The sequence below is a fragment of the Salmo trutta genome, chromosome 28 (genome assembly GCF_901001165.1).
Source record: "Salmo trutta chromosome 28, fSalTru1.1, whole genome shotgun sequence".
In the NCBI taxonomy this organism is placed as follows: domain Eukaryota; kingdom Metazoa; phylum Chordata; class Actinopteri; order Salmoniformes; family Salmonidae; genus Salmo; species Salmo trutta.
In genome coordinates this window covers 35673227-35686965 of record NC_042984.1, presented here as the reverse complement: position 1 = coordinate 35686965, position 13739 = coordinate 35673227, and the positions used below count along the sequence as shown (strand labels likewise).

General features: G+C 42.3%; 2 protein-coding genes across 3 annotated transcripts in view; one reads left to right on the top strand and one right to left on the bottom strand.

The window, feature by feature from the left end:
* The window catches only part of ppih (peptidylprolyl isomerase H (cyclophilin H)), a 38981-nt gene that overhangs the window by 13833 nt on the left and 11409 nt on the right, over positions 1 to 13739 (top strand). The gene's annotated exons all lie outside the window — the stretch shown is intronic.
* On the bottom strand, positions 8362 to 13091 carry si:dkeyp-100a1.6 (uncharacterized). The gene is made up of 2 exons (XM_029719812.1): positions 13010 to 13091; positions 8362 to 10202 (listed from the first exon to the last, which is right to left on the bottom strand). Exon 2 carries the CDS (start codon positions 10106 to 10108, stop codon positions 9035 to 9037), a length of 1074 nt encoding a protein of 357 aa, XP_029575672.1. The 5' UTR covers positions 10109 to 10202; positions 13010 to 13091; the 3' UTR covers positions 8362 to 9034.

The following is a 13739-nucleotide window of genomic DNA, read 5'->3' as shown; positions in this document are numbered from 1 at the left end:
GCCAGTCTCCAGACCTTAATCCCATAGAAAATCTGTGGAGGGAGCTGAAGGTTTGAGTTGCCAAACGTCAGCCTCAAAACCATAATGACTTGGAGAAGATCTGCAAAGAGGAGTGGGACAAAATCCCTCCTGAGATGTGTGCAAACCTGGTTGCCAACTACAAGAAACATCTGACCTCTGTGATTGCCAACAAGGGTTTTGCCACCATGTACTAAGCCATGTTTTGCAGAGGGGTCAAATACTTATTTCCCTCATTAAAATGCAAATCATTTTATATAATTTTTGACAAGTTTTTCTGGATTTTTTTGTTGTTATTCTGTCTCTCACTGTTCAAATAAACCTACCATTAAAATTATAGACTGATCATTTCTTTGTAAGTGGGCAAACGTACAAAATCAGCAGGGGATCAAATACTTTTCCCCCCACTGTATATAGATCCTATATATCTTCCTCACAAAGCCTTGTGGTGTGGAGATATGGCTACAACAGAGTGGGACAGGGATGAGGCATAGCCATCCAGGCCAACAACGCAGGCCAGGAGGCCGTTTCTGTCAGGGAAAAGTTGATCAAGTATTTCACCTCTGGCAGGCAGAATTGTTTTCCAAGACAGAATGGTTGGAGCTAGGCCTACTTACTTACACTGTGTATGTCTCTAGTTAAAATAATTCTACCTGATTTGTTTATTAAAATGTGACAGTATGTTCATCTTTGACATCTTCATTGGTTTTCTTTGTTTAGGCTACACTTTAAAAATACCATTCCACCATTATTTCACCAACTAAAAAAACAACCAAGGAAATTAAAAAAGTCTCTTGCTTAACTCTCTCGGCTATGGAGGATTTCTACTTTACCTGAAATTAGCATGGTTCTTGCATTCTCTCTAGACCACATCTTTTTTTTCCCTGGATCCTTGTAGAATTTTGAAGCCTTGTCATTTAAAAGCAAGTACTTCTATCCTTCCACGATTAATCTCTTGTCATTCTCTCAAGCACCCACGTTGGCTTTTGTTTAGAGGAAGTATGCTCGATGTGAGAACCAATTAGGTGATGGGAGAGGCGGGACTTGCAGAAAGCTGCAGCGTCTCAAACAACCACATTCTTGATGAGGAATTGAAAAATTGAATTGTTGAGAGGGATGAGGGAAAAGGAATGGCAAATAAGTCTGGCTGCACAAACGATTGGCAAACATACTGCAAAGTGATAAATCATGTGACTAAACTGAAATAAAAAGAAGAAGAAACTACACTATATAACAAAGATAAATGACATAAAGAATGATAGTAAAAAGCTTTGGAGCACCTTAAATGAAATTTTGGGGAAAAATGCTAATTCAGCTCCATCATTCATTGAATCAGATAGCTCATTCATCACAAAACCAACTGACATTGCCAACTAGAGTTGCACATTTTGGGGAATATTCAGAGGTGGAAACTTTCCGTGGGAATATATGGGAATTAACAGAAATATATGCAAATGAATATCAATACCATTTAAATGTAGATGTTTTTTTACATTGGATACATTTACCATATCATATGGAGACAGAAACCTAAATATTTTACCTCATAAGTAGACATCATTTTGTAAATGATTATATCCTTCCAATAAAAATCAACAAAGTATATAGTTCCAAATTTAACTTTAATTAAATGAGTTGACTCTTCACATGGGATGATTTCACTGAACAACAAAAGAAAGGGAATATTGAATGATCCCCAATGATCCATTGCATCTCCCAAAAACATTTTCAACAAACATTTGTTAAATGATAGTCTAGAAACTAAAACTTTGGTTGTCTTACTCTCACAGGCCGACTACACCGCTCGCCTTGCAAAATTAATTTAGACATACATGTTATTCAATTATTGCACCCACACTGCTTGCGTGCGCCAACGAGCATCTGCGTTGCCAAGGGCTAAAATGGAAGTCAGTTCTATTTCTGACCTAGATCGCGCTGCAAGTCCTGCCTCTCCCATCTCATTGGTTTATAGAAGCAGGTACCCACGTGCCATATCCTCATTGGTTACACCCACGTGGGTGACTGAAAGACGACCAAGGTCAGTGCCGGTAATGCACCTAATTAATGGAAGTTGCCAATCGCAATATAAAGTCAAGAGAAGAAAAAACCTGGAAGGAGGAGAGATGACTAGAAACGATTCTGTTGACCGTTTAATGTGTGGATTAATTGGCGGAGTAGAGAACCTTGTGCATTTCAGGTAAAATAACAACTGAATGTTTATATCCCAGGACAAGTTAGCTATCAACAGCAAGCTAGATAAATAGGGCAAATTAGCTAGCAAGTGCAAGCAAACTAGCTAAATTACCATAAATGTTTAATGCTTTTCGACCTGTCCCAAATTAATATAATTGGTTCAGAGTTTGTTTTGATATTTTAACCTGCGTGTCGTGATTGCGTTTGGTGTGGGGGGACAAAATACATTTATGCATGATGGCGCACGCGCGCAGCCGCTTTGGGTTCCGTGTCAGGCTTCCATGTCTTCTCCCTGGACCTTCTCAATGTCCACCTCTTGAACATCAGACTCTGAGGCCTCGTCTTCACTGTCACTTTCCAACCTGGTTGAGGATGGCTTGTTGTCAGGCTCAAAAATCCTCAAATTTGCCCAGATGGCGACCAATTTTTCAACCCTTTTATTGGTCAGCCTGTTGAGTGCTTTGGTGTGTATGTATTCCTAAACAAGGACCAGTTGCACTCTGAGGCTGCTGATGTTGGTGGGATTTGGAGGATGATGGAGGCAACAGGGGAAAGAGCCTCAGATCCACAAAGTCCCTTCCACCAGGTGGCTGATGAGATATGTTGGCACGACTGCCATCCCAAAGCCCTTGCTTGGAAGTGTACTTCGCCAGACTGCTAAGAACCTTGCCCTCATCCAGGCCAAGGTGGCGAGACACGGTAGTGATGACACCATAGGCCTTGTTGATCTCTGCACCTGACAGGGTGCTCTTGCCAGCATACCCGGGGTCCAACATGTACACTGCGGCATGTATGGACTTTAGGCAGAAGTCTTCACACCTTTTGATGTATTTCAGAACTGCAGTTTCCTCTGCTTGGAGCAACAGTGAAGTGGGCAGGGCAGTACAGATTTCTTCTCTTACATCTGCAAGCAGAGTCTGAACAACAGACAGGATAGCATTGTCTCCCTCAATCTGTGCAATGGCTACTGCTATAGGTTTCAGGATTTTCAGGCTGCTTACCACTCTCTCCCAAAATACATAATCTAGGAGGATCCTCTTGATGGGGCTGTCCATATCGGCAGACTGTGATATGGTCATTTCTTGGAGAGACTCCTTCCCATCCAGGAGACTGTCAAACATGATGACAACGCCACCCCAACAGGTGTTGCTGGGCAGCTTCAATGTGATGCTCTTATTCTTCTCACTTTGCTTGGTGAGGTAGATTGCTGCTATAACTTGATGACCCCTTCAAATACCTAACCATTTCCTTGGCTCTCTTGTAGAGTGTATCCATTGTTTTCAGTGCCATGATGTCCTTGAGGAGCAGGTTCAGTGCATGAGCAGCACAGCCAATGTGAGGGTAGAACTCCTCCACTTTAGACAATGCTGCGAACATGAAAGCTGCTTGGTCTGTCACCAGTGCAAGTACCTTCTGTAGTACAAGGTCATTGATGACTGCCTTCAGCTCATCTGCAATGTAGAGACCGGTGTGTCTGTTCCTTGTGTCTGTGCTCTTGTAGAATACTGATTGAGGGGGGGAGATAATGTATTTAATTATTCCTTGCCCACAAACATTCGACCACCCGTCAGAGATGATTGCAATACAGTCTGCTTTCTCTATGATTTGCTTGACCTTCAGTTGAACTCTGCATCCAGCAAATGAGTAGATAAAGCATGTCTGGTTGGAGGGGTGTATGCTGGGCAAAGAACATTCAGAAATCTCTTCCAATACTCATTGCCTGTGAGCATCAGAGGTGAACCAGTTGCATACAAAGCCAAAGCAAGACTTTCATCAGCATTTCTCTGACTACATTCCTCCATTGAGTCAAAAAAACTTCTGATTCAAGGAGGACCATGAGCTGTTGCTATAGATAAGGTGCCTGCTTCATCATTTTCACCTCGAATAGAAGTAGAGGGACTTTTGTCAGAGGTTGCTTGTTGTGAGCGCTGAGGGAACCTTATGCACTTGGCCAGATGATTCTACATCTTTGTTGCATTCTTCACATATGATTTGGCACAGTATTTGCAAATGTACACAGCTTTTCCTTCTACATTAGCTGCAGTGAAATGTCTCCACACATCAGATAGTGCCCGTGGCATTTTCCTGTAAGGATTTGAAAAAAATTAGTAAAACAAATACAATTCCATGTACAGATAAATAGCTAAGCAGTTAGATTAAACAACTCCTTTGTAAGATAAATGTTTTAAAATGAAGCATGTATGGAAACAGGTGAATGAGCACTCCTCAGTTAGAAGGCTCAAGCAAGCTAAACCCACATGGTAGCAAACACAAACTAGCAGAAATTGCTAACAAGTTATAAATGATTTAAACACACTATTTTAAACACACTATTACTACTACTATTTACTAGTTAACAAAAAATCATGTATGTCATATAAAATATTTTCACCACACCCAGTATTGTAATCAAAACTTACCAGAAAGCATGTAGTCCTTGGCTCAGACAGTGTAGTAGTGTGGGCTCAATAGCATCTCATTAGTGTGCAAGATTTTGAGAATCAGCTGTACAGTTGTGGCCAAAAGTTTTGAGAATGACACAAATATTAATTTCCACAAAGTTTGCTGCTTCAGTGTCTAGATATTTTTGTCAGATGTTACTATGGAATACTGAAGTATAATTACAAGCATGTCAAAGGCTGTAATTGACAATTACATGAAGTTGATGCAAAGAGTCAATATTTGCAGTGTTGACCCTTCTTTTTCAATACCTCTGCAATCTGCCCTGGCATGCTGTCAATTAACTTATGGACCACATCCTGACTGATGGCAGCCCATTCTCGCATAATCAATTCTTGGAGTTTGTCAGAATTTGTGGGGTTTTGTTTGTCCACCTGCCTCTTGAGGATTGACCACAAGTTCTCAATGGGATTAAGGTCTGGGGAGTTTCCTGCCCATGGACCCAAAATATCGATGTTTTGTTCTCCAAGCAACTTAGTTATCACTTTTTCCTTATGGCAAGGTGCTCCGTCATGCTGGAAAAGGCATTGTTCGTCACCAAACTGTTCCTGGATGGTTGGGAGAAGTTGCTCTCGGAGGATGTGTTGGTACCATTCTTTATTCATAGCTGTGTTCTTAGGCAAAATTGTGAGTGAGCCCACTCCCTTGGCTTAGAAGCAACCCCACACATGAATGGTCTCAGGATGCTTTACTGTTGGCATGACACAGGACTGATTGTAGCGCTCACCTTGTCTTCTCCGGACAAGCTTTTTTCCGGATGCCCCAAACAATCGGAAAGGGGATTCATCAGAGAAAATGACTTTACCCCAGTCCTCAGCAGTCCAATCCCTGTACATTTTGCAGAATATCAGTCTGTCACTGATGTTTTTCCTGGAAATAAGTGACTTCTTTGTTGCCCTTCTTGACACCAGGCCATCCTCCAAAAGTCTTCGCCTTACTGTGCGTGCAGATGCACTCACACCTGCCTGCTGCCATTCCTGAGCTCTGTACTGGTGGTGCCCCGATCCCGCAGCTGAATCAACTTTAGGAGGCGGTCCTGGCGCTTGTTGTGAAGCCCTTTTTGTGCAACGCAATGATGACGCACGTGTTTCCTTGCAGGTAACCATGTTTGACAGAGGAAGAACAATGATTCCAAGCACCACCCTCCTTTTGAAGCTTCCAGTCTGTTATTCGAACTCAAACAGCATGACAGAGGGATCTCCACCCTTGTCCTCGTCAACACTCACACCTGTGTTAACGAGAGAATCACTGACATGATGTCAGCTGGTCCTTTTGTGGCAGGGCTGAAATGCAGTGAGAATGTTTTTTTTGGATTCAGTTCATTTGCAAGGTAAAGAGGGACTTTGCAATTCATCTGATCACTCTTCATAACATTCTGGAGTATATGCAAATTGACATCATACAAACTGAGGCAGCAGACTTTGTGAAAATTAATATTAGTGTCATTCTCAAAACTTTTGGCCACGACTGTACGTTTGATGGAAGAGTGCACAGCACATGTGATGGAAGAATTCACTGTGCATGCAGAGGGTTCCAATTCCATTGAATTGGGGATAGTTTAACAAAAATATGCCACAAGACCTAGAATTGCCTTATGTGTATCCCACAAAAAAGGTTCACTGTTGTAAGCTAACGTTTTTGATGAATTTAAGCAAAATTCCCCAAATTCCTGGGCTTAACTTCCCATGGATATTTACCAGAAAGTTTCCGACCCTTTGCAACCCTATTAACTGCTTTCATTTTTTGTTTTTAATTGGCCAGATTAGAAAACTTAGGCATGCCATGGCCGCAACAAACGCTGACACTGCACATCCAAGTATATCTGACCAATTATGAAAGACGAGCATTATAATTTTGCATTCCGTAAAGTGAGTGTGCAAGAGGTGAGAAACGTATTGGTGTCTATCAACAATGACAAGCCACCGGGGTCCTACAACTTGGATGGAAAATTGCTGAGGATAGTAGTGGATGATATTGCCACTCCTATTTGCCATATTTTAAATTTCAGCCTACTACAATGTGTGTGCCCCCAGGCCATTTACTGGCTCAAATAGCTGACCAATCAGCCTGTTACGAACCCTTAGTTAACTTTTGGAAAAAATTGTGTTTGACCAGATACAATGCTATTTTACAGTAACCAAATTGACAACAAACTTTCAGCATGCTTACAAATGACTGATGATTGGCTCAGAGAAGTTGATGATAAAAAGATTGAGGGAGGCTGTTTTCTTAGACTTCAGTGCGGCTTTTGACATTAGTGATCATAGTCTGCTGCTGGAAAAATGTTTGTAATGGCTTTACACCCAATGCTATATTGTGGATAAAGAGTTACCTGTCTAACAGAACACATAAGGTGTTCTTTAATGGAAGACTTTCCAACATAATCCAGGTAGAAACAGGAATTCCCTGGGGAAGCTGTCTAGGCCCATTGGCGAAAAAAAAGTAATCTTTACTAATGACATGCCACTGGCTTTGAGTAAAGCCAGAGTTTCTATGTATAGAGTTGAGTCATCCGCATACATGTCAGCTACTACAGCGACTGAAGTGACTGCATCACTTAACAAATAGTTGCGGTTAGTTTCAGAGTGGGTGGCAAGGAATAAGTTAGTCCTAAATATTTCAAAAACTAAAAGCATTGTATTTGGGACAAATCATTCACTAAACCCTAAACCTCAACTAAATCTTGTAGTAAATAATGTGGAAATTGAGCAAGTTGAGGTGACTAAACTGCTTGGAGTAACCCCGGATTGTAAACTGTCATTGTCAAAACATATTGATACAACAGTAGCTAAGATAGGGAGAAGTATATCAATAATAAAGCGCTGCCCTACCTTCTTAACAGCACTATCAACAAGGCAGGTCCTACAGGCCCTAGTTTTGTCGCACCTGGACTACTGTTCAGTCGCGTGGTCAGGTGCCACAAAAAAATACTTAGGAAAGTTGCAATTGGCTCAGAACAGGGCAGCACAGCTGGTCCTTGGATGTGCACAGAGAGCTAATATTAATAATATGCATGTCAATCTCTCCTGGCTCAAAGCGGAGGAGCGAATGACTTCATCACTACTTGTTTTTATGAGAGGTATTGAGATGTTGAATGCACCGAGCTGTCTGTTTGAACTGCTTGTGCACAGCTCGGACACCCATGCATACCCCACAAGACATGCCACAGAGGTCTCTTCACAGTCCCCAAGTCCAAAACAGACTATGGGAGGCGCACAGTACTACATAGAGCCATGGCTACATGGAACTCTATTCCACATCAAGTAACTGTTGCAAGCAGTGAAATTAGATTAGTAAAAAAACAGATAAAAATACACCTTATGGAACAGCAGGGACTGTGAAGCAACACAAACATAGACACATACATACACGATAACATTCGCACTATACACACATTTTGTACTGTAGATATGCGGTAGTGGTGGAGTAGGAGCCTGAGGGCACACAGTGTGTTGTGAAATCTGTGAATGTATTATGTTTTTAAAATTGTGTGAACTGCCTTAATTTTGCTGGACCACAGGAATATAATCAATACAAAAGTAAGGACTACTCCTCTAGATGATGCATCATGGGAGAATAAATATGTATTTAACTGTTTTTACAGGAACTTGAAAAAGTGTTACTTTAATGAGAGACGTGTCCACAGACACTGTTTTTCCATAATACCTATAGATTAATGGAAACTTCAACTAGTATAGAATTTTTATTATTTATGGACAAACTACAGCATACTGTTTTTATTCAAACAAGTAAAAATGATTGAAAATGACCAGAGAATTTAATCCAGACACATTTTGGTAATGAGAATTAGGGGTGTAAATTTACAAAATTCAGGCAGAAATCTAAAATGTATAAGACACTTTACCAAAAACTAGGCATCTTAGTCTTCAGAATGATAGTTGCTTTTTTGCAGATGCATCATGGTTTTGTCACTCAGTTTGCTACAGACAGTTAAAACTAGTTTAATGAGTTTCTCTAAAGCATATTGAAAAACCTGTAACAGAGAAACATGAAACTCGAGGAGTGGGAGTCAGTACAGAGCAAACATACAAAGTACACTACTACAAAGGGCCTTTTATTATGCCCATGTTGTTGGATGTGTGTGAGAGTGAAAGTATTTGTTGTAACAATGAGCTAGTCTAAACAAACGGCACCACCCTTCATACAGTTAACATATCAAGGGCAGGAACTATTGAAAATCATATAGGCTAGGCTTACTAACAAGGCTATCAGTAGAAGTATGTAACAGCATAATTGCTTTCTTTGTCCTCATATCTGAAACAAACGTCATCAAAGGAATGTAAAGGTAATACAGTAGGCTTATCTCGCATCATGAGCCAAGCCCGCTTTCGATTGGCCTAATTCAGACATGCAGGAGTGGGTTTCTGTCCTTGCCTGACAGGCTGAACACAGTCTTGGGAAGTTTCTCAGAGTCTCTAACGGGTCCTCTACTTAAGTGCCAGTAAGCCTGCCACTGGCAGATGTCGTCCGGAAGATCGCTGTACGGCCCCAGCCAGTCGCTCTTGAGCCAGAACACCAGCCCTACCAATAAGCTGTTGGCACACTCCAACCACAGGAGGTTGACTGCAATGTAGGCGGGAACCGCAAGGCCCAAGAGCTCACAGGCAACGCACATGACCAGGTATGATGCCCACATTGTGCTGAAGCCCAAAGTCAGTCCGAGGTAAAGGGGGTGCCTCTGCCGTTCGGTCTCCACCGCCAGTGCTTTCTCCTCGTCCTTGTCAGCCCCTGGCTGGCCGAACATGGCATACCTGAAGCTCAAGTCGCTGTGCAGCGTTGGGTTGACGTCGTCCCTATGCTCTGAGAGCCTGTTGGCCTCCTTCAGCCACGAGGGAAGACGTTTGTAGTGCAGCATCAGCACACAGCAGATGGCTACAGAGATCCCCACTGAGAAATTTACTACAAACACAGACTCCTGCACCACGCACCCTAAAGCATGCCTCCCTCCCTCGTACTCCACCTCTATGAGGTTGGTGAAGGCTGAGCAGCCGGAGCGCACGCCGGCCAGCACCCACACCAGAAGCGTCAGGGTGCAGTTCCACAAGGCCCTGCAAGGGGCGCCATGGCAGGAGGTGTAGCGTGACTCTGTGGCGTAGTCCAGCAGCCCCAGGCCCAGCACGGGCAGAGGGAGCGCGTTGAACACGGCCGAGGCCTGCGCCAAGAGGAAGCAGATGGACACTGGGGAGCGGGCAGGTCCTAGTAGCCAAACGGCCACAAAGGCGCATGCCAACGCCACGTCGACCAGGAAGACGGAGAGACCACAGACGCCCATGAAGGAGGTGTTAAGCCGGCGCAGGCTGATGAACAGGACCATACAGTCCATGCCCACCTTTAACAGCAAGATGAAGAGAAACTGGCTGGTGTTGTCCTTGATGCAGCTCCCTTCCTCTTCCCACGACTCAATGATGGCCAGCATGTTGAAGCTTTTGCCGTTGAGACTGAGCCCAGCCCCAGAAGTAACCTATTGGGTCTGTGATGTTCCTGTCGACGTCACCATGCTCAGGAAATAGCTGTCAGAGAGAGTGGAGCAGTTAGCAGTAATCTACAAACAGCTTTTACCAAGAAATTAGACTGTTTCTAGTGTTATCAGTACTACCTGGCTTTTCATGACTCGTCTACAGAAATAACAACACCTTATGGAAGTCGAAAATAAGAAACTTAAACTCTCCCTAATGTATATTGGCACCAGTGTGAGCGGATAATATTTTTGGTATCTCAGATTGTTCTGGAAATTCTCACATTTCTCACAGACTTTAGTATTTTCTGAAAGTATTCAGACCCCTTCCATTTTTCCACATTTTGTTACGTTACAGCCTTATTCTAAAATGGATTAAATACATTTTTTTCCTCAGCCATCTACACACACTACCCCATTATGACAAAGCAAAAACAAGTTGTTAGAAATTTTTGCAAATGTATAACAAAAAAAAAAGAGACCTTATTTATGTAAGTATTCATACCCTTTGCTATAACACTCCGGTGCATCATGTTTCCATTGATCATCCTTGAGATGTTTCTGTAAGTTGATTTGTAGTCCACCTGTGGTAAATTCAATTGATTGGACATGTAGACAGGTATGTGCCTTTCTAAGGTCCCACAGTTGACAGTGCATGTCAGAGAAAAAACCAAGCCATGAGGTTGAAGGAATTGTCCGTAGAGCTCAGAGACAGGATTGTGTCGAGGCACAGATCTGTGGAAGGGTGCGAAAAAATGTCTGCATCATCGAAGGTCCCCAAGAACACAGTAGCCTCCATTCTTAAATGAAAGAAGTTTGGAACCACCAAGACTCTTCCTAGAGCTGGCCGCCCGGCCAAACTGAGCAATCGGGGAAGAAGGGCCTTGGTCAGGGAGCTGACCAATAACTCGATGGTCACTCTGTGGAGAGTCCTCTGTGGAGATGGGAGAACCTTCCAGAAGGATAACCATCTCTGCAGCACTCCACATATCCAGCCTTTATGGTAGAGTGGCCAAACAGAAGCCACTCTTCAGTAAAAGGCACATGACAGCCCACTTGGAATTTGCCAAAAGGCATCTAAAGACTCTGACCATGAGAAACAAGATTCTCTGGTCTGATTAAATGAAAATTGAACTCTTTGGCCTGAATGACAAGCGTCACGTCTGGAGGAAACCTGGCACCATCCCTAAGGTGAAGCATGGTAGTGGCAGCATCATGCTGTGGGGATGTTTTTCAGCAGCAGGGACTGGGAGACTAGTCAGGATTGAAGGTAGGATGAATGGAGCAAAGTACAGAGATCCTTAATGGAAACCTGCTCCAGAGCACTCGGGAGCTTGGAAGATGAACCTTCGCCCAAGTCTAACAGGACAACGACCCTAAGCACACAGCCAAGACAATGCAGGAGTGGCTTCGGGACAAGTTTCTGAATGTCCTTGAGTGGGCCAGCCAGAACCCAATCGAACGTCTCTGGAGACCTGAAAATAGCTGTACAGCGACGCTCCCTATCCAACCTGACAGAGCTTGAGAGGATCTGCAGAGAAGAAGAATGGGAGAAACTCCCCAAATACATGTGTGCCAAGCTTGTAGCTTTATACCCAAGACTCGAGGCTGTAATTACTGCCAAAGGTGCTTCAACAAATTACTGAGTAAAGTGTCTGAATATTTATGTGAATGTAATATTTCAGTTTTTTTATTAAAAAATTTGCCAACATTTCAAAAAAATTGTTTTTGCTTTCTCATTATGGGATATTGTGTGCAGATTGATTTTATTTTCCTCCTCATCAATGTAATCAATTTTAGAGTAAGGCTGTAATGTAACAATGTCGAATAAGTAAAGAGGTCTGAAAACTTTCCGAAGGCACTGTATGTTATGAATCGCCCATAAGTTTGAAAAATATAAATATGATTTCTAGGCCATATTGCCCAGCCCTAGTTTGAAGGGTATATTTCTACAAACAATATGTCTTTTTAAAATAAGAAAAATCAAAAAGGGTAGTTTTAAGATATTATTATTTTATGTTGAATAAATTAATGTGAAAATATGTATTTCAAAATCTATACATAGGCTTACTCCATATTTATGAGAATGTTATAATGACACCAATATGTTGCCTGTATCATGTACGGTTCACAGATCATAGGGTCTTACAGGAGACATGTATATGTCTAAAAAGGGCCTAAAATTGCCAATTTGATTATGCTTTTCTCAAAAATGGTTTGTGATACAAAAGTATGTTAAAAATCTGTCCTCCCAATGAAGTTCCTATGTGAGAATTCTCATCACAATCTAAGATGCAAAAAATAGTTTCCACTCCCACTGGCGTGGAATCGCTCATGTAACATGCCTCAACACTCATTGGAGTCCACCAACCTCAAGTGTTAGGAAATACAGTAGCCTATTATTTATATATTTAACTGGTGACAGCCTGAGGCTAGACAAAAGCTAATATTTCAGGTATGGCAATCCAATCCGTTTTACTATTCATTCCTATAAAAAAACAGGTTTGTTTACGGGTAGGAGGAAATGTGTGCCTTCTTTTGATACAGTGCTATCGCTCAACCCAGATATTTCCAGATACGGGAATCTTCAAAGATGAAACGATATTTTGAAGCTTATCAACTATCAAGTTGATGTCATGGAATATTAGTCCTTGCATCCATAGCTCCATCTATAAATTTGAGCATGATTAGGCTACATTCAGCCAGCCCCACCCCTCAGCTCTATTGCAAACCCAGGGACAGGGCTGCCTTATACTTAATAATACAAATAAATCTAATTAAGAATTGTTTTACGATGACAATGGAAAAAGCTAGCAATCCACATAATACTGTGATCTTTCGAACACTGCAAGTAGGCCTTACCTCTTAATCGTGGTAATTTATGTGTAGTTTGAGATCCCAGTGGCAGCATCAGCAGGTGTGTGCTTTACTCTTAGCAACAGGCTAGTAGTGTTTGGCGAGCACTTCCTTATTATATGGTCATTTTACATTGTGGGTGGGTCTATTACCTGCTCAGGCTTTTCTGGGAGAAACTAGCCTTGTAGCCAACCTGACACACCTGTAATTCTACCTGGCGGTTACAACCACCCTCCTTGCCCTTCCCCCCTCTGGTACTACCATTTCTCAGTTTTGAATAGCCTGTTGAGTTTTGGGTGGGGTGAAGATTCACCACTAAGACCATGCAGAAACTGTTGTTTTGTTGAAGAGTCAGTGTGTCTTACAAACATGCTCCTCTGCTGTGATGCCGATATGGGGACAACACTGTTCAAACCCGAGACATCCATCAGGAATGATTCCTGTAAAATCGAGTCTAAGCTTATGGTCTAGAGAGTTCCATTTAGTCCCCCCCCCCTCCCCTATCAGGCTATCGATGTGAACTGTTTTGTAAATGCATGTGTACTGTAAATGTATGGCCTGAGCGGTGTAACAGGTTTAAAAAAAAAAAAAAGTATGACAAAGTAGTTTGACGTTCATGATGTGCTGCTAATAGGTTGGCATATGTTGGTTGGGCATTTAAAAAAAAATGTAATGGCCTGTTTTGCATAGCAGGCTGAGGGCTATGTAAGGTGTGTAGGAGGGGGAAAACACATCT

Bases quoted from the DNA above. Each gene is read 5' to 3' on its own strand.
- si:dkeyp-100a1.6 (XM_029719812.1), bottom strand. From the start codon at position 10,108: ATGCTGGCCATCATTGAGTCGTGGGAAGAGGAAGGGAGCTGCATCAAG.